Source organism: Taudactylus pleione, unplaced genomic scaffold (genome assembly GCF_031769625.1).
Source record: "Taudactylus pleione unplaced genomic scaffold, aTauple2 ptg000314l, whole genome shotgun sequence".
Taxonomy (NCBI): Eukaryota; Metazoa; Chordata; class Amphibia; order Anura; family Myobatrachidae; genus Taudactylus; species Taudactylus pleione.
This window is the reverse complement of record NW_028284715.1, coordinates 6,958,396-6,979,334: the sequence shown is the minus strand read 5'-3', so window position 1 is coordinate 6,979,334 and position 20,939 is coordinate 6,958,396. Positions and strand designations below refer to the sequence as shown.

The following is a 20,939-nucleotide window of genomic DNA, read 5'->3' as shown; positions in this document are numbered from 1 at the left end:
GAACTTTAATGTTGCCGGTGACCCCTTTACATCACAGGCTCCATCAGTCAGTCATGTCCGCATGCCACCTCTTGCATAATACAATCGCTCTCCCATACAGGATCTTATTTACAGAATAAAGCATCTAAGCTTTTGGTTACGGTACGCTATTTAAAGGTGCAGTATTGTAATATTTGTACATTTTGCGCATTTTGTTTACTCTTTTTAAAATGTCCTTTAGAAGTTATTACTTGGTAGTTGCATGTTCATAATTTTTGCTTTAGTGCTTTGCGCATGATTATTTTCTATTCATTATTTACACTCACATTGGTAAAGAGAATAGTTATATACCTCCTATCCTTTACACATAAAGGAGAACTCTACCTGTAATGGTCTGCTACATACTCTGTACAGTATGGGGAGTGCCATCATCAGTGGCCTTGCCCGCAGTCAGTCCTCAGATGGTCTCCACCAATGTGCAATTGAATTTAAACAGCAGGAAACGCAATCTGCACTGCTCAGCCCGAACCCAGTGATGATCGGCTTGTGACTTGGCAGAGGTGACTGGCTGTAGATAAACCTCGTGTGACTGAATGTGGCTGGAGCTAAGTACTATATACACTCTCCTAGAAAGTATGTATAGCACACAGCTAAAGAGAAGTTAGGGCAGAGGATTTCAACTCCAACAGGTCAAGTTTTCAGGATTTCTGTCTGTAAAAAGGACATGATAATTACTGAAAGAAATGCTGTAAACATGATCTGTTGTGAGGACTGGAGTTGAAAACAACTGTGATAGGTGGTGTCACTTGCAATATATTCCCCTAATGGTGCATACACACGGTCAGATTTAAAGGACGATTTAAACGATATCGTTTGACCGTTTAAATCGTCCTTTTTTTCGCCCCCCCCCCCCCCTCAAACGACCAAATGATGCGCGGGCAAGGATGTTCGATATCGACCATCGCCCGTGCATGCAGGCCAAGCTGGTCGGTATCGACCAGGTTAGCCTAGTTACTATAGGCTTATAGTAGTTGGGGGAATGGTGCATGTGCTGGATGTTCGATAACGATCATTATCTGATCCGACCGTGTGTACGGTCCATTAGGGTCTTTTGATTTTTAATATTTTTTGTTTACACATTTAATCCCTAAAACAAAATCAACAAAAATTGGACATATGGGGGCTATTTATGAAATAATATCTTTAGGGGTTTTTTTTTTTTTAGTTTTCTCCCACTGTGCGTCTGTCGCACATACCTCTAACCACTTAACTGGCTAATATTTTTCATAAAACGGCCTTTTTTTATAATTTATTTATTGGCAAATTATGTAAAGACCTGATATAAACCTGAATCAATATAATTTTTTTTTAACAAAAATGTTAAATCACTGTGTGTAATGTATGTGTAAAATAAATATATAATCACCAATGCATGAACACAAGATAATGGGCGGCACTGCCGCCCATTAACTTGTGTCCATTCATTGGATGTGTGTGTGTGTATGTATATATATGTATATATATATATATATATATATATATATATATTTATATTAGACTGGAAGCATTTTGGATTCTTTTTTTGGTCCATTATTTAGAATACCTGGGGGTCCGGTGTCGTCTGCGCGGAGCTCGGCTTGCAATGCAGGGATCTGGTGGCGACCTCAGCGGAATGCGGGAGGAGGAGGTGGGGTTGCCTCCGGCTGGGAGGAGATAGTTGCGAGAGCAGCAGCTGGATGGGGGGGTTGGGTAGTTGCCGGCTGGACACAGCAGCAGCAGCAGCTGCCGCTGGCTTACAGGAGCCGTGGCTGCTGCTTTCCCACGGCTGGGAGGAGATAGCTACAGCAGCAGCCAGGTGGGTCCCGATCATTGTGGCCAGCAGTGATGAGGACATCGTGGAGGGGGATCAGCGGGTGCAGAGGAAACAGCAGGTTCGCTGATATAGCCGGCTGCTGGAGGATTATCCTTCAGCAGCCAACTAGTGGACGTTTCTGACTGGTCGCATCAAATGCAACCATGTCAGTTAAAGTCCAGTCTGGCGTGGTCGCGTCAGATGCGACCACGCCAGGCAAGTGGTTAATACTGCTTTCCAGGGACATTGAATAGCGCCCGCCGCGGTCTTCCCTCACCGAGGTTGAGTGAAGACGTGACACCCTGCATGCACGGCTCATGCAGATACGACTAACCTGTATTGAAGAAGTTATCTGCATATAAATAGTGCCGTTCTGGCTACAAAAGACTTCACCGGGACAGGAATTTTACGCAAGCACCATCCCGGCAAGGTGAGATTTGTAAATAAAGCCGAAAACTGAATGCTAAAAATGCCAGAAAGTTTGTTGTCAAATATGCAAAATTTGATGAATAGACCCGATTAGTCTTTAGAGAGTAGAGTACAGGTTGAGTCTCCCATATCCAAATATTCTGAAATACGGAATATTCCGAAATACGGAATTATTTTGGCAGGACTGAGATAATGAAACCTTTGATTTTTGATGGTTCAATGTACACAAACTTTGTCTAAGGCACAAATTATTAAAAATATTGTATAAAATTACCTTCAGGCTTTGTGTATAAGATGTATATGAATCATAAATTAATTTAATTTCTGTACACAAACTTTGCTTGAGCCACAAAATTATTGAAAATATTGTATAAAATTACCTGCGGTTGTGTGTATAAGGTGTATATAACACATAAATGCAATCTGTGTGTATATTGGGGCCCCTTTCCCAAGATATTTCATTATGATATGCATATATTCCAAAATACGGAATATTCCATTATCCAAAATAGCCCTGGTCCCAAGCATTTTGGATATGGGAGACTCAACCTGTATTACAAACTCAGGGATAAAATATTTATATATAACGTTGGTCTCATTAATACAAATTCATTCCAAGGATGTGAGAAGTGGTCTAATATTAAAACTCTTCATTCATGGAGGATGAAAGGACTGGGTAGGGCCGAATCTCAGGCGGTCTCCCATGTATATTGTGCTTGTTCTGTGCATCACTATCAAACGTCGACCAAACTCATGGTATTGGTGTACGATCAGAGCTCCCATCACTTTGAAATGAAGACCCTTAAAAATAAACACGGTGACCTGAAGATAAAATAATTGTTAGTTAATACCTCTGGTGGAGAAAGGAGAGGGGGTGGGCAATACAGTATAACTACTGCTCATTGGATCAGAATAAACTGCAAGATGAATTGTATAGTGAAGTGGCCTCTTTTATACAACAGAACCCCTGAGAAATTATCCTTTCCAGGTAACTCATTCACCTACCCGCTCTGTGTGAGGAAATGGTTAAATGTGTTCTCTCCACACAGAGGTTTTGCTCTACAAAACTGTTTAGTTTGTACTAAATCAGCAACAGCACTTTGCTCTTTCTCAATTAAATTAAAGAAAATCATTGCTTTTAATTAGAATAAAAGCCCTCTCACTTGGAGGCTGTTGACAATTTGCTGCACAATGGGGAAAAAAAATTGTAGGCTCTATTTAGGCTGGCTCAGGAAAATAGCAAAAATTACATTACATGAAGGGGGGCGAGATGTCCATGTTCAAAGGGACCGAGGGCTAATGTAAGGGAGTAAGCATTTCCGAGTCCTGTAAACAACTGAACCAATAACTGTAGTAATGTTTGTCTGGTTCAGTAATAAAATAGGAATACATGTCATGGGGCATCTCATTATGTGAATGGCAACCTCTAAGCAAGTGGAGTCCCTTTCTCAGTCATAAGGTGCACTGACCAATCTGACCACTTGCAGAGTGTCGAGACTCCGTGCATCCTGGTCTGCAGGTGAAGCCACTAAGTGACCACTGGTAAGTGTGTCCCCTGCCCAATCAAAACTCACTTCGGCTTTATATATAAAAGGGAAGGAATCCAAGTCTCATTCATTAAACAGAGACGGTTCCACAGTATTCTTGAGGGGTTCTGTTGCAATATCGCCCAAGGCAATCTTATGCAACCGCATGAACAAAAAAAGTTGACCGAGCATTATTTGCAAAGCAAAACCCTGTTAAAAGCTATACAGCAGCCATGTCATTTTTTATTTTTTTGGGGGGTGGGGAGTGGGATGAGTAATTTCTATTTACGTGAATTGATGCAGATCTTTGTGCGCCAGAAATGTGAATGTCGAATTATTTAGTCCAAGGAGTCACTAGTTATGTTTGTACAAAATGTGCTAAAATGCCAAAACGTACGGATCCAGGTTCAGTCTGTGCTAGCTGTTCACGGGATTAATTTCCCGGAGGATCGGCTGAGCAGTTGGTGGTGCCTGATTGGGCCAAACCTATGGCTGCGGCCATAGGTGAATTACGTCACTCTCAGGCAAATTATAGGGTACCCTGTGCTCAAACTCCTTCTTTTTCTTATCCCTCAGTAGAGCCCAGATGGGCCCAGAATATGGGACAATATCTCACTCAGATGGCAACGTCCTTGAATAAATTGGCAGCAGGGGCTATAGCCACTAAGAGACAGGCCATTCCACTTTTCATGGTGACGAGGTTGCAGTACCTCTTCCCAGGAATAAGGGGGATTTGATTCTGACTGGGAAGACCCCTCTAACTGGGAGGAGGACTCCTCAATCGTATTCAGGAGTTTCTGTGTTGATAAATGCGGTCAGGGAGACTTTGCATATACAGGAAACAGCTATTCCAGAGATTAGTTCACTTTCTTTAAACGAAAGAAGAAACCGGTATCTGTTTTTATTTTTTTCTGGAATTGTCATATTTTGAGGAAATATTAAAGGAAGCCTGGTTAAAGCCTGACTCCAAATTTAATATTCCAAAAAAATGTAAGTGCCTTTATCCTTTTTTGGAAGAGGAAACCAAACTTTGGGAAATTCCACCTACGTTGGACGCTCCTATTGCTAGGTTGGTTAGGAATACTGTTATTCCCACAACATGGTCTCTAACTCCTAAAGATCCTATGAATAGAAAGAGTGAGACTGTACTTTAAATCTTTTTTCACTTTGTCAGGAGTATCTCTGCGGCCAATTTTGGCCAGCGCCTGGGTGATGAAAGCTATTGATCTCTGGTTGAATCAGATGATTACTGGTTTTAAATCTGGAGTTGTCTGAAGCTAGTTCCATAGCTGATCAGATTTTGGAAGCTCTAACCTATATAGGTGACTCTTTAATAGATACTATACAGGTACAGTCTCATATTTATGCTTTGGCCATTTCCACCAGGCGTTCGCTATGGCTTAAATTATGGAAGGCAGATGTAGAATCTAAGCATGCTTTTTGAAGGAGGTGCTTTGTTTGGTCCAGGATTAACCAAAATTATTTCTCAAGTCACAGAAGGAAAAAGTCTGTATCTTCCTGTAACCACTCCAAAGGTAAAAACTCCTCCTAGGTTTTGTTCATTTTGGACTCAGAGGAAACTTTCAGGCCTTCCGGAGTGCACCTAGGGGTTCCCGAAGAGGAACCTTTAGGGGACGTACAGTCACCAGCACCAGTCGACCTGCTGCTAGGCCAGCAGGTCAATCCACATGAGAGTCACGGGTCTGGGAGCGTCCTCTGGTGGGAGGCCGCTTACTCAGATTCCGAGAAGATTGGATTCAATCCAATCCAGATTTTTGGGTAAGTCGAATAGTCACCAGGAGTTACATGCTTGATTTGGAGGGTCCTGCTCCAAGGAGATTCTTTTCCACCCCTCTCCCTTATGCAAGCAATTTCTGCGTTTTCCGATTCCAGAGTAATAATTCTGGTCCCGGTGCTACAGCAAGTTCTGGGGTTCTACTACAGCCTTTTCTTGGTAGACAAACCAGATGGGTCATTTCGTCCGATTCTCAACCTAAGGGGGTTAAATGCTTGTCTCCACTTGGAAAAATTCAAGATAGAGTCAGTAAGGTCAGTCATTTGTTCCATGGAGGAAAATGAATTTGTAACCTCCATAGATATCAAAGATGCTTATTTCCATATTCCTATGTAGAGAGGTCCTCAGCATCTTCTGCAATTTGCAGTAGGGCATTTTCAGTTTCAGGCTCTACCATTCTGTTTGGCCACCACTGCCAGAGTTTTTACAAAGGTTATGGCATACATAATCTCCTTACTCAGGAGTGTGGGGGATAAACGTGTTGGCTTATCTGGACGATTTGTTGCTAAAGACTCCTTCAATGACCCTATTGCAACAACATCTTCAGATTTCCTTAGGCATGCTCCAGAGATGCTGCTGGATCATGAATTTTCCCAAGTCAAATTTAATTCCATCCCAGAGGATGGTATTTTTGGACCTTCTCTTCGACACTCTGTGTCACGGTGTTTCTTCCACAGGCAAAGATTCAGGATCTGCAATCCAGAATAAGGACCGTTTTACAGATATCTCATATCTCGGTTCTCAGGGCTATGCAGATACTGGGAAAAATGGCTTCATTTGAAGCCGTTCCTTTCGCCAGATTTCAACCTTTACAAAAAACAATTGATTCATGGATGAATAAAATCAGACCCTCGATTAAACAGGCAGATATTCAGATTATCTCGGCAGACCCAGCAGTCTCTCCGGTGGTGGCTACAGGAGGCAAATCTGAACATAGGTTGCCAATTAACAGTAAAAGACTGAACCATTGTCACCACAGATGCCAGTCTTAAAGGATAGGGGCGGGACTTCTGGACAGGCACTTACAGGGTCTGTGGTAGGTCCAGAAAGCCGCTCTTTCCATCAATGTTCTGGAATTAAGGGAAATTCGATATGCCAATACCAAGCAGTTGCTTACATAAACAAGTAGGGTGGCACACGCAGCTGGCTAGCAATCAGGGAGGTTTCTCACATCTTTCATTGCGCAGAGAATTGGGCTCCAGCTATTTCAGCAGTTTACATTCCAGGGGTGGACAACTGGGAGGCGGACTTCTTAAGTCGCCACAGTGTGCATCCAGGTGAATGGGAATTACACCAGAAGGTGTTTGCTGAAATAGTTGCCAGATGGGGTTCACCAGACATACAGTCAGGTACATAAATATTGGGACATTGACAGAATTTTCATATTTTGGCCTCTGTTCACCACCACAATGGCTTTGAAATGAAACAAACAAGATGTGCTTTAACTGCAGACTTTCAGATTTAATTTGAGGGTAATTACATCCAAATCAGGTGAACGGTGTAGGAATTACAACGGTTTCTATATGTGCCTCCCACTTTTTAAGGAGCCAAAAGTAATGGGACTATCAACTCAAAAGCTATTTCATGGACAGGTGTGGGCTATTCCCTTATTATTTCATTATCAATTAAGCAGGTAAAAGGTCTGAAGTTGATTCTAGGTGTGACATTTGCATTTGGAATCAGTTGCTGTCGACTCTCCATATGAGATCCAAAGAGCTGTCACTATCAGTGAAGCAAGCCATCATTAGGATGAAAAATCAAAACAAACCCATCAGAGAGATAGCAAAAACATTAGGTGTGGAAATATCAACTGTTTGGAACATTCTTAAAAAGAAAGAACGCATCGGAGAGCTCAGCAACACCAAAAGACCCGTAAGGCCACGGAAAACAACTGTGGTGGATGACAGAAGCATTATTTCCATGGTGAAGAAAAACCCGTTCACAACAGTTGGCCAAATCAAGAACACTCTCCAGGAGGTAGGTGTATATGTGTCAAAGTCAACAATCAAGAGAAGACTTCACAAGAGTGAATATAGAGGGTTCACCACAAGATGTAAACCATTGGTGAGCCACAAAAACAGGAAGACCAAATTAGAGTTTGCCAAACAACATCTAAAAAACCCATTACAGTTCGGCAACAACCTCCTATGGACAGATGAGACAAAGATCAACTTGTACCATAGTGATGGGAAGAGAAGAGTATGGAGAAACAAAGGAACTGCTCATGATCCAAAACATACCACCTCATCAGTGAAGCATGGTGGTGGTAGTGTCTTGGCGTGGGCATGTATGGCTGCCAATGGAACTGGTTCCCTTGTATTTATTGATGATGTGACTGCTGACAAAAGCAGCAGAATGAATTCTGAAGTGTTTTCGGCAATATTATATTCTCATATTCAGTCAAATGCTTCAGAACTCATTGGACGGCGCTTCACAGTGCAGATGGACAATGATCCGAAGCATACTGCAAAAGCAACCAAAGAGTTTTTTAAGGCTAAAAAGTGGAATGTTATGCAAGCTGGAATACATCTTTCCTTTTCTGGTAATGTTGCCAAAGGTAATTCAGCGGATTCGATTGGTGGCACAGCCGGTCATTCTGGTGGCTCCAGAATGACTGCACCCTCCTTGGTACGCAGTTCTTCGGAACATGTTGGCAGACATTCCCTATCATCTGCTCCTGTGTCCAGATCTGTTACTTCAGGGTCCATTTGGTCACCCAGATTTGCCTCGCTTTGCTTTGACGGCATGGTTGTTGAATCCAATATTTTGAGGGACAAAGGGTTTTCAGAGTCTGGTGAAAACCATGACACAGGATCACAAACCAGATTTTATCATCTGACTTGGAATATATATATTTCTTGGTGTGAACAAAACAAGTTGAAACCTGAAATGTTCACCATGTCTCGCCTCTTGTCTTTTCTACAAGAAGGGTTGGTTAAGGGTCTTAGATTTATCCTTTCTTAAAGGACAAATTTCGGCCCTTTCAATCCAGTTTCAAAGGAAATTGTCAGCCATTCCAGAAGTTCAGACCTTCTCGCAGGGGGTTCTTCGCATACAGCCTGCTTATATCCCACCGGTTCCTCCTTGGGACTTGAACTCAGATTTGGCGGCACTTCAAACGGCACCGTTTGAGCCTTTTGGAATCTCTAGAATTATGATATCTCACTTTGAAGGTTGTTACTCTTCGGGTCGTAGCAATGGCCAAAAGGAAATCTGAATTAGCGGCTCTTTCTTGTAAAGCTCTGCTTCTTATTTCTTCTTCGGGGTCCATAGAGATCCACAGGGATACCATGGTGATATTATGGTTGGAAACCAGGCACCAAACAGTTAAATCTTATGCTTCCAGAATGTCCTGGGTCCTTCCCCATATATACTCCTCCCCAAGCCATAGGACTTCTTCAGTTGTTCGTTTGGTGCTGCAGGATCAAGACGCACCTTTGCAGCAGGGGACTGCCGTGGCAGTCTTAAGCTTTTATTTTATGTTTTAGTTTATTTTCTTATGTTTGAGTCAGCAGTACAAATACCATCTATCTCCGCTGAGCCGCAACATCAGTAATTGTGCTGGTGATTTTGGCGGGTTGCGGCTGAGCTTAGCTAGCAGCAATGCTGCGACCTGGACTGCATCGGATGTGCGGAGATGTCAGGTGATTCCTCGCTTACGAGGAATCGAGAGCGGCAGTCTTTGCTTTTGGTGTCAGATGCACCAGAAGCCGCTGCTGTCAGGGCCCGGGATTGTCCGCATCCTCATTACACCAGCTGGGGCCTTATCGTCTGACGCAGGGGATTGGCAGCAGACGCTTCTGCTGCCATGAGGCCAATGTACCCGGCTGGTTAACGCAGCCTAGGGAAGGTAGGCGCTCCCCAGGCAGCTTTTTTCCAGACGCAGTCCCTACGAAGGGTTTTGCCCGTCTGTGTTGCTCCACCTACCCTCCATGTGTATATGAGATGCTCACGGTCCATGCTCAGTGCGCCCTGTGCGTTGCTGTAGTTGATTTAGAGACGATTGTAATTATATTACATATGCATTGTATGTGACTGTTTGCTAGCTGCTGATTGACACTGTCTTTTATTTCTAAATCTGTCAGTTGTAACTATCACTGTTTTCTTTCCATCCTTTTTAGGTGGAGGTTTCTTTCTGAGTACTTCACATTCAAAAAAGATTTTGTGAAGGCTGTCGCATAACAAGGCAATAATTGCCTTTATTGACCATGTCAAAAGATAAAGGGAAACAGGAGGTCGAGCAACTTGTGTTGGTTCCATGTAATTCATGTACGGCTTATGTGTCCTCTCAGGATGTAAAAGATGGTTTCTGTGTTGGCTGTTATAAACACCTAACCAATCTAGTTTCCTGTTCCTGGACAAGAACCATCTTGGGTTTCTTCTTTGTCCCAGGTTATGATGAAGGTTGTGGATCGTATGGCTGCTCCTACGATGCCTCCTTGGATTGGGTGTCCACACTATACTATGTTTACACCTCCTATGCATCCTTCATGGAAGGATGTTATAGCCACCTCCTACTGTGGATGCTCATGTAACACATTTAATCAGAAATGCGACATTGCCTATCCCAGCAGCGTCTTTACTGAAGGATTCCACAGATAAAAAGATTGAAGCCTGTCTTAAAGCAATATTTTCGTCAACTGAATGCTGCTGAAGAATGGGTAAGGGCATTGGAGGATTCGCTACCAAATGCTAACAGAGAGCAGATGATGAATATCTCCCACATACGGGAAGCAGCTTCCTATCTGGGAGGGGCTGCAGTCAATGCTGGAATTTTAGTGTCTAGGGCATCCGCAGCATCAATAGTGGCACGCAGGGCCCTTTGGTTAAGATCTTGGAAAGCTAATACAGGATCAAAAAGGGCACTGGAAGTCTTGCCTTTCTATGGAGAGGTACTTTTTGGAGCAATATAATCACTACTTTGGCGGCTTCAAAATCTGCAGGTCTACTATCTACGTCAAAGACTAGATCTAGGCAGGTTTCTTTTCAGTCCTTCCAGCCTCAGGGACGAGCAAACGAACAGTCTTCCTCTAGTCCGACTAGTTTCCGCAGGTCTAAGCGACAAACTAAGAGGTCTGGCCTGGCAAGCTTATAAGTAGGACAACAAGCCCTTGACCTGATGGAGTTTACCCCCTCCTGGGGATCCCAGGGTGGGAGGCCGACTTCTTCTTCAGTTTGCGGATTATTGGCATCAGACAACTACAGATGCCTGGGTCCGAGACATGGTCTCTCAAGGGCATGCCCTCAAGATATACAGCCCCCCCATGAAGGTTTTTTGCACAAATCTTCCATCAGATCCAGTCAAGGCCTTGGCCCTTCAGGAAGCTATTCACTCCATGCTGCAGGCAGAGGTAATAATCCCGGTTCCTGTGTCGAAGGGAAGGGAAGGGGGTTATTCTTCCAATCTGTTTCTGGTTCAGAAACTGAATGGCGCCTATACTAAATTTATCCATGTACCCAAGTTTCGGATGGAAACTCTCCGGTCAATTATTACGGAGCTGGGGGATTACATGGTTCTCTGGACATTCAGGATGCATATCTGCATGTTCCTATTATACCATCCCACCAACATTTCTTACGGTTTGCTGTCCTTCAGCAACATTACCAATTTCAGGCTCTACCCTTTGGCCTATCTATGGCTTCCCGGGTATTTACTAAAATAATGGCAGTCATGACGGCCTATCTCAGGCGTCAGGGAGTCAGAATTCTGCCATATCGGGACGACCTGCTGATATTGGCACAGACTCCGGTTATGACACAAAACCATCTTCAAATGACCATAGCCTGCCTACAAAGGCACGGCCGGATAATCAATTTATAAGAAATCGTCACTTTCTCCAACACAGCAGATGGTACATCTGGTAATGTTTCTGGATTCTCGGGCACAAAGCGTGTTTCTGTCAGAGGACAAGATTGCGGATCTATCATTGCTAATACGCAAGGTGCTACACAAGCGAAGGGTATCCATTATGTTAGCAATGCAGGTACTGGGGTCAAATGTATCCACCTCCATTCCAGGCCTCTACAAAGATTGATTCTCTCCAGGTGGAACCGACAGCATCATTTTATAAGGTCTCAGAGGATCCTCACTGAAGAGGTTCGTAACTCTCTCCTGTGGTGGCTGAGAAAGAATCATCTAAACAAAGGGCGCTCGTTCTGGATTCCAATTTGGGTGCTTCTCACCACTGACGCCAGCCATCGCGGATGGGGGACAGTGACAGGTCATCACACTTTTCAGGGAAGATGGACAAATCAAGAAAGTCATCTGCCAATAAACATTCTGGAACTGTGAGCAGTATGCAGAGCTCTGGTCATGGCACAGGACCTGCTCCAGGGCAGGCCGGTCCAGATCCAGTTCGACAATGCGACTACAGTGGCCTACCTCAATCATCAGGGAGACACAAGAAGTTATGCAGCCATGAAAGAAATGACAAAGGTTCTGATTTGGGCAGAACGTCATCTTCTGGCCATCTCTGCAATATTCATACTGGGCATACTCAATTGGGAAGCAGACTTCCTAAGCCGCCAGGACATACACACCGGAGAGTGGTCTCTCCATCCGGGAGTGTTTCGACTCCTGATAAACAAACGGGGTCTACCAGAGAGAGATCTCATGGCATCACGCCACAACCACAAGGTCCCCAGGTACAGGTCCAGGTCCCAAGACCCATCAGCAGCCTTGATGGACACCCTGGCAGTAAGATGGGATTTCAAGTTCCTCCGATTCTCTACTCTCAAGAGTTCTCAGAAAATTCAAGCATGAAGGCAGAACGGTAATACTGGCTTCAGTTTGGCCCAGACGTCATTGGTTCACCGACATCCAGAATCTGTCCATAGACAGTCATATCCTCGTTTTCCATGGCAGGATCTGCTAACGCAGGGTCCCTGCCGACATTTTGGACTTACCCCGTCTGGCTTTGACGGCGTGGCTCTTGAATCTTCTATCCTACAAGCGAAAGGTTTTTCCAGTTCTGTAAGTCAAACGATGATTAGGGCACGGAAGCCTACCTCTGCCCGCATCTGTTAAAGAGTTTGGTATTCTGTTGGTCAATAGTATGTCCATAGGAAATATGATACTAAGATATTCAGCATTTCCAGGGTACTGGCTTTTCTTCAGGCAGGATTAGTCAAAGGTCTACGCCTGGCCACTTTGAGTGTGCAGGTTTCTGCACTGGCAGTCTGCTTTCAGAAGAAGATTGCTTCATTACCAGATGTTAGAATTTTTCCCAAGGAGTTTTGCAAATTCAGCCTCCTTTTGTTCCACTGGCAGCACGGTGGGATTTGTCTTTTGGTTCTTAAGGGACTACAAACTTCCCCATTTGAACCCTGTGGATTTCAAGTGGTTAACAACAAAGACACTTTCTTCTTGCTATTTCTTCTGCTCGCAGAGTCACGGATTTGGCAGCGTTCTCTTGTCGCACCCCATTTTTTTTAATTTTTCACCAGGATAAAGCTGTTTTTCGTACATGGGAGGGTTAGCTTCCTAAAGTAGTGTCCCGTTTTTCATGTGAATGAAGAAATTGTTCTTCCAGCTTTTCAGGCTCGAGACCTTTTTGTAGGTGAAGCCACCCTGGATGTAGTTCGTGCTCTCCGTATCTATGAGCGAACAAACTCTGTTAGAAAATCAGACACTCTTTTTGTATCATACGGATTTCACAAACGAGGATGGCCAGCTAATAAGCAGACTCTGGCGAGATGGCTACACATTACTATCTCTCAGGTGTACACACAGGCTGATCTCTCTGTTCCAAGCACAGTGACAGCACGTTCTAATGGGGCCATCATAGACATTTAGTCGTGGTGCCTCCGCTGAACAGTTGTCTAAGGCAGCCACGTGGTGTTCTATCCACACTTTTCTTATAGATTCTGAAGAAGAAAATTAGAGTTATGGTAGACTTAACTAGATAACTCCATTTTTTTTCGAGGTCCTCAGAGCACCCACCCTGATGCACCTGGCTTCATTGGGTTATATTCTATCAGTATGAGTGTTTCTGGTGTATGATTGTTCTTCTCATCTTTCCTTCTCCTGTCTTGAGGCTTGTTTACTAAAATGAAGTTCTATGGCTAAGAGCGGGGTATATATGGAGGAGGACCCGAGGTATTCTGGGAGCAGAAGCTTTAACTATTTGGTGCCTGGTCTTCCAACCACAATATCTCCATAGTATCCTTATGGACCTCAAAGAGAAGGAGTTATCTAGGTAAGTCTACCTTTTTTCATAAGTATAGGGTAGTGTTACGCACTAAACCTTCCTTTCTGCCAAAGGTGCTATCTGCTTTCCACATTAACCAAGATATTGTCCTTCCAGCTTTTCGCCAGCATTCAGTGACTAGTGAAGCTTCTTCCTTAGCACTATTGGATGTGGCTCGTGCGTTACGCATTTACTTGGACAGTACTGTGTCTTTGAGGCGTACGGATTTACTGTTAATCGATGCACCAAAAAGAGGCTGGCCAGCCTCAAAAGGGTCCATCGCTAAATGGGTCACTTCTGCCATCCTACAGGCATATTTGTCCTCAAATGTGACTGTTCCAGCCTCAATTCGGGCCCTCTCGACTCATGCTGTCGGAGCTTCTTGGGCTATACGGCATGGTGCCTCGGTTGAGCAGCTCTGCAAAGCCGCTATGATCATCTGTACACACTTTTACAAAAATGTTACAGCTTCCATACATTTTGGCACAAGGGATGCCAGTGTTGGATGGAAAATTATTAAAGCTATCAGTTCTGACGCTCCCCCATCCTTAATTGGCTTGCTTGGGTATGTCCCAGAAGTAATGGCATCCCCCAGATGGATGATAAAGGAAATACGATTTTTACTCACCGTAAAATCTCTTCCTTGGAGTCCATCTGGCGAATGCAGCAATCCCTCCCTTCTTTGGTTTCATACTAGATACCTGTTGGTTTCTGGTTTCTCAGTTCTTTCCATGGGTCTCCTCCGACTTTGTTTAACATAGACTGAGCTTACAATAGAAGGGGAGGGGTTATATAGTGGGTGGGAGCCAGTTTCAGTTAAGCTAGTGTCCGACTCTACACCTCACTACGCATAACCCAGAAGTAATGGCATCCCCCAGATGGGCTACAAGGAAGAGTTTACGGTAAGAGAAAATCTTATTTTTTCTCCTATAGCCTAATGGCTTTAACACAATAGACTATGTCTAGTGTGCGTTGACCTCGTAAGCGACTGGACCCAGCGGGGTGCCGGCATCGGCAAGTGCGTACACACTTGCCGATGCCGGCAGCGACAATGGGGGGCCATGCAGCATGGCCTTCACTAACTATGTAGTTCGTCAGACCTGCATGCAGGTCTGATGGGCGATATCGCTGACGACACTAGACAATGTGCCGGATATGTTGGCCGATCCGGCTGGATAGGGCGACATATCGTCTAGTGTGTACCCAGCATAACCGTACAATGGCAGTCACATACTTCTACGCTCCTAGGAGTAGATTTACTAAGGATCAGTTCCCAAGCACTTGATTGCGTAATAATAATGTAATCACAGAGGAAAACTGTTAGCTAGCCTAGTATCGGGTGACTTGCCGTACATTCACAGTATCTCTTCTGATCTATTTTCTCTATATGATTAAAATAAAATAATCTCTCTCCTGCCATAAACACGAGTCTTATTCTAGCTCTGTATGTAAAATACAGCCCTGGGGAGTAGAAAGATAAAGAGGAACGTCAAAAAATAAGCATAGCAAGTGGCTAGCATGATGTGATATATACAGTATATATGTCGCATTGGCTCAGACCGTTTTGATTTACAGTGACGAGTTCACTTTTATGTGTGCGTAGAGTGATAAAGAGGAGCAGTCTCTGAACCTTTTGGGAAAATGCACATTTTTCAGGTGTCTTACACAGCAGAGAGAAAAGTAATGGCATTGAAGCTAGCCATTTGTGTGATTGTCCACCCCAGATACAGTGTATTCTGATGTTCTCATTATTACACAAACAGGGTAAGCCATGTATCAGGCACTCATTCACTCTGTTGTAAATGAGACGGATTGCACTGTCCGGCCAAGGGACGACGCGAGACAAAACTCTCCTTATTGCCAGGGCAAATATATTCTTTGTGCTAATGATTTGTTGAACTTTCAGAAGGTGATTTATTAAAGTTAGGACAAACTTGGAAGTAGGAGTAATGCCAGATTGCTGTAAGACCTCCGGCACAGGCCCATTATCTAGAACCCCAAGTGTGTAGTGTAGTCACTAATAGAAGACACTTACTCCAGCAAGGCCAGTTATCAGTGGTGAACCACCCTACATGGGGAATATCAGCAGTACTGCTCACTACTACAGCTCTGCTTACCGGTGCCATCTAATTATTCACTGGCCAATAAGATATAAGCGTTGGAAGTGATATGTGACAAAGATACTGGATAGTCCTGTATTCAGCTCTCCCCCATCCAGAAATCACAGTAAGGGACACCCTGACCTGCTCACTGCTGGTGGACAAGCATGCTTTTTACATTCAGGAGCACGGACTAGTAGAGCCCCTGCTTGGAGACTTATGTGCCCATTAGTATTATTGCAAAGCTTTAATGTGTTGTCATCAAATAGATGTGGCAAATGGGGAAAATATATTCCATTTTATGTTATACACAGTGTCTTGCAAAAGTATTCACCCCCCCTTGGCTTTTTATTTTTTTAATCTGAATTTTGTGTGATGGATCTGCACAAAATAGTCTACTTGGTGAAGTGAGATGAGAAAAAAATAAATAAATATATATATATATATATAGGAATCTTTATAAATAAAATAATCACCCCCTTTGCTATGAAGCCCCTCAAAAGTTCTGGTGCAACTAGTTACCTTCAGAAGTCACATAATTAGTGAAATGAAGTCCACCTGAGTGAAATCTAAGTGTCGCATGATCTGTCAGTATAAACACACCTTTTCTGAAAGGCCCCAGAGGCTGCAACACCACTAAGCAAGAGGCATCACACCATGAAGACCAAGGAGCTCTCCAAACAAGTCAGGGACAAAGTTGTTGAGAAGTACAATTCTGGGTTGGATTATAAAAAAAAAATATCCAAATCTTTGATGATCCCCCGGAGCACCTTCAAATCCATCATCATCAAATGGAAAAGAATATGGTACCACAACAAACTTGCCAAGAGAGGGCCGCCCACCAAAACTCACAGATCGGGCAAAGAGGGCATTAATCAGAGAGGCAGCACAGACACCAAAGGTAACCCTGAAGGAGCTGCAGAGTTCCACAGCAGAGACTGGTGTATCTGTGCATGTGACCACAATAAGACGTACACTCCATAGAGCTGGGCTTTATGGAAGAGTGACCAGAAAAAAGTCATGACTTATATATAAATAAGAAGACACGATTTGAGTTTGCCAAAAGGCATGTGGGCGACTCTCCAAATGTATGGAGGAAGGTGCTCTGGTCAGATGAAACTGAAATGTAACTTTTCGGCCACCAAGGAAAACGCTATGTCTGGCGCAAACCCAACACATCCCATCACCCCAAGAACACCATCCCCACAGTGAAACATGGTGGTGGCAGCATCATGCTGTGGTGGGGATGTTTTTCAGCAGCAGGGACTGGAAAACTGATTTGAGTCGAGGGAAAGATGGATGGTGCTAAATACATTGATATTCTTGAGCAGACTTGATTGAGTGTCCACAGCCTAGAAATAGTGCAGAAGTTTCTGCACTGGCATGCTGACGTTTTGAAGAAAAACTCGTTTCGTTGTGGTAGGTCCCACAGCTTCCTCAGTAACCCTGTACCCTTCCTCAGTACTGAGGAAGCAGTGGGACCTACCACAGCGAAACGCGTTTAGCACCCCAGCATCTAATACAGCACTTGGATTCCTATGTGGACTCTCTTTCCGGACCAGCACTACTCACTGCTTTCCAGCTTTTTCTTCAAAACGTCAGCATGCCTAGGCTGTGGACACTCAATCAAGTTTGGTAAATACTGTTAGCTGGATAATATTCCGGATCCACATGTGTAGGCCAGTGACTGTTACTATATTGCACATCTAATAATACCTCAGGAGAGACCATTACTATATTCATTCATTTATCTGTTTCTTATTATTCTCACGGACATTTTCCTTTCTCATTTGGAGTGAATTTTTATTTTTAATGTTTATTTTTTATTTTATAATGTCTGCATTGTGATAATATCCATGAAGCATATATTTATCATATATTTGGATTCTAATAAATTGATACTTTCAATCAAGCCATACAGTTATATATGATTGATTATAATATGTATTGATGTTATACAGATTTTATTTGATATTTTCTCTTTGAGTTATACATTTTTAATTATTTATATATAGATTTGTTTATTGCAATTGGTTCATAATATACCAATAGGTTTCTTAGAGCTGTTCATATCCATACTTTTTTCTATGAAGGAGCTGGAGCAGTTTTGCCTTGAGGAATGGGCAAAAATCCCAGGTACAAGATGTGGCAAGCTCATAGAGACTTATCCAAAGTGACTTGCAGCTGTACTTGCCGCAAAAGGTGGCTCGACAAAGTACTGACTTTAAGGGGGTGAACACTTATGCATGCTGAAGTTTTCTGTTATCTTGTCCTAAATGTTGTTTGATTCACAATATTAGAAACAACACAACTTCACAGTTGTAGGCATGTTCTGTGAATGAAGTGATGCACACCTTCAAACAATCCGTTTTAATTCCAGGTTGTGAGACAACAAAACATGAAAAATGCAAAGGGGGTGAATACTTTTGCAAGACACTGTATTTTTTTTTTATTATTATTTATTTATTGGAGGGGGGTTATTTTTATCTTTTCTTTAAACCAAGGGTATCAATCATTGAGGAAATGTGGACTTCTATCACTGATTAGGTGTGCTTCAGTAACTGTACGTGGTTCCTGCCATGCTGCTTTTTCAGCTAAAACAAATAGCAGATGTGATTTATAGACAAAGCGTGATTCAGATACATTGGAACAGGCTCATTTCTATTCCTAAAAATATCTCTGATGAACTTGGCCAAGATTGGTTTAGATTTGTGATTAATTGATTCTGATTTGCTTTATTTAAACTCCAAAATGATTTACAGGTTTTTGGAGGGAAGGGGTGGGGGGGGATTGTTTTTTAAGAGAATACATGTTCATTGATTTTGTAATATGATGAGAAAAAAAAAAAGTCTCTGAATTATTGTTGTGAGATGGATTGTGGCACACGTGTACAGTATATCAGGATCATTGTGGTACAGAAGCTGACATGATTTAAAGACTAATGCTGCTATTCTACTAAAGGCACCGTGGTGGTTTGAAACAAGGTTTCAGGAAGTGTAGTTGCCAAACAATGCATTAAAGGTCTTAAATATTATGTTATCTCTAAGTGTCGGTATCTACGGTATACGTTCATGAAGCCGGCTGTCACAATGCCGACAGCCGGCTTCCCAACTACTTAATCCCAGAGAGGGTTAAATGACAGGCGTATAAATCTAGACAGCCGTCATTTTACAGACGCCGGGAGACCGGACAGCCGCTGGAAGGGGGGGGGGGAGTTTTAGGTTAGGGGCTCGGAGGGCTAGGGTTAGGCACCCCCCCGGGGGTCTTAGGTTTAGGCACTTAAAAGGGGGATTAGGGTTAGGCTTAGGGGGTAAAATTAGTTTAGTTTATACTTACCTTTAGGACGATCAGGATTTCGTCCTCTGTCGGGCTTCCGTTGCCAGGATTTGAACCGCTGGCCATGCGGCCCGCGGTAAGTCATACCGAATGCGGTGTCTACCGTCCATCCGTATTCTATGCGTGTCACCATGTACATAGTTATTGTAAGGTTTTAGGTCACAGAAGCCCATTTTTCTGTAAAAGCACTGGCTGGATCGAATACCCGTGACTGTTCTCTGGTCATCTATAAGTTTAGTGACGTCTTTGTGTAACACTTGTACTTTTGCCTGTGTCTCGTAGTTATCACCACGAGAGAGGGCAGCACAGAACTACAACCAGAAGCTAAAGGAGAAATTCCAGCATCACCCGCAGATCAAGAGAATTGCGCAACACAGACACCTCCCCAAAGCCATATACAGCCAGATAAAGGAACAGCGCGCCATGAGGGACTCTCGCCGCAAGAAGTACGTATATCTCTTCCTGCGCGTTCTAAGCCTTTGCGTCTCCAATGATTTACTAGTCTTACAGTGGTGGTGTAGGCCCTCGGTCGCACTGGTGAATTGTAGCATGGTTAAGTGCTTAAAATAACAGGAGCCTTTTCCTCGGAAACGTTGCTACTCCTGAAACTATTAAAGTCCAGCGCTAGTATCATTTTTTTGTTTCATATGAGGCTTTTCCGGTGACAAATGTGTATACTGGTTGTTTCCACTGTATCGTGTGTTTCTGATTTCAAACCTGAAATTTAAGAATTTGCTGTCAGATTGGTATTTAACCAGTTTTTGCAGACTACTTTACCCCTATGTAGAATAACCACAGAAACCACTACAATAATTCAATGAAGGCCTTGATTTGTAGACCCCAATACAGTGAAAATACAAGGAAACCCATCATGCATAATTTTCTCCTGCCTTCCGATCGTTTTTATTTTTCCCCTAATCACTGCGCTTATATTATAGTCTTAATGTCTCTCATCCAGAATGCAACGTAAAAATGTGCTAATCTGAATGAGCCCTATTAGTGACTTTCAAACATTATGCAGAGATCACAAACTTAGAGATTTAAAACCAAATATTTCAAAATGTAGATGCGTTCAACTTTCCACTGGTTCTTCTCTTATTCTAATTAACAATCAAATTTCTAGGGAGTTAAATCGACGCAAACACAGCAAGAAGGGCGCAGTGCCCGTCGTCCCGGAGAAGAAGAAATCTGTTGTCGCTGTGGTGGACTGAAGAGTCGCCTGCGGGCATGCAAATGTGTCCTCTTGTGGATAATGTTGCTCAATACTCTTCCCTCTTTTTTTTTTTTGTCTCTGTTGTGGTATCTGTTGTGGGGGACTAGGATATCTATTCCTTGTATCCAGGAGAGATTAGAGGGGTATACCATGAAGATGATCTCTTGGGTTGTTCACAAGTTTATGTAAAGTTTGTATATGGTTTTTATGGTTATTAAGAACATCACTTTGAAATAAAACTCGACTATTTAAGTATATTGTGCACTCTGATTTGTGTGTTGCTTTGTAACTAACTCTGGTGTCTCCAGATGTAGATTCACTAAAGGCCCCCATTCATCAGCGAGGAATTCTCGCAATTCCCTGATCCCCAGACGCCGGGGTTGGGGAACTGGTGGTGAAATCCAACGTGTTGGATTTCCCTGATTTGTCAAACCCGACCAAAATATGATCGGGTTCAGCAAATCAGGGTTTTTTTAACATGAAGTTCCCTGACCGATCGGCAATCATGGATGGCTGCCGAT

The 20,939-nt window shown here is 43.2% G+C and overlaps 1 protein-coding gene across 1 annotated transcript in view; it reads left to right on the top strand.

Annotated features, from left to right (window-relative positions):
• The window catches only part of DCAF13 (DDB1 and CUL4 associated factor 13), a 32,891-nt gene extending 12,216 nt beyond the window's left edge, over nt 1-20,675 (top strand). Inside the window, exons 10-11 of the mRNA XM_088442590.1 lie at nt 19,488-19,651; nt 20,329-20,675. Coding sequence (XP_088298716.1) covers nt 19,488-19,651; nt 20,329-20,416 — 252 coding nt within the window. The 3' untranslated portion in view covers nt 20,417-20,675. The remainder of the gene's footprint in view (nt 1-19,487; nt 19,652-20,328) is intronic.
• The last annotated feature ends 264 nt before the right edge of the window (nt 20,676-20,939 follow it).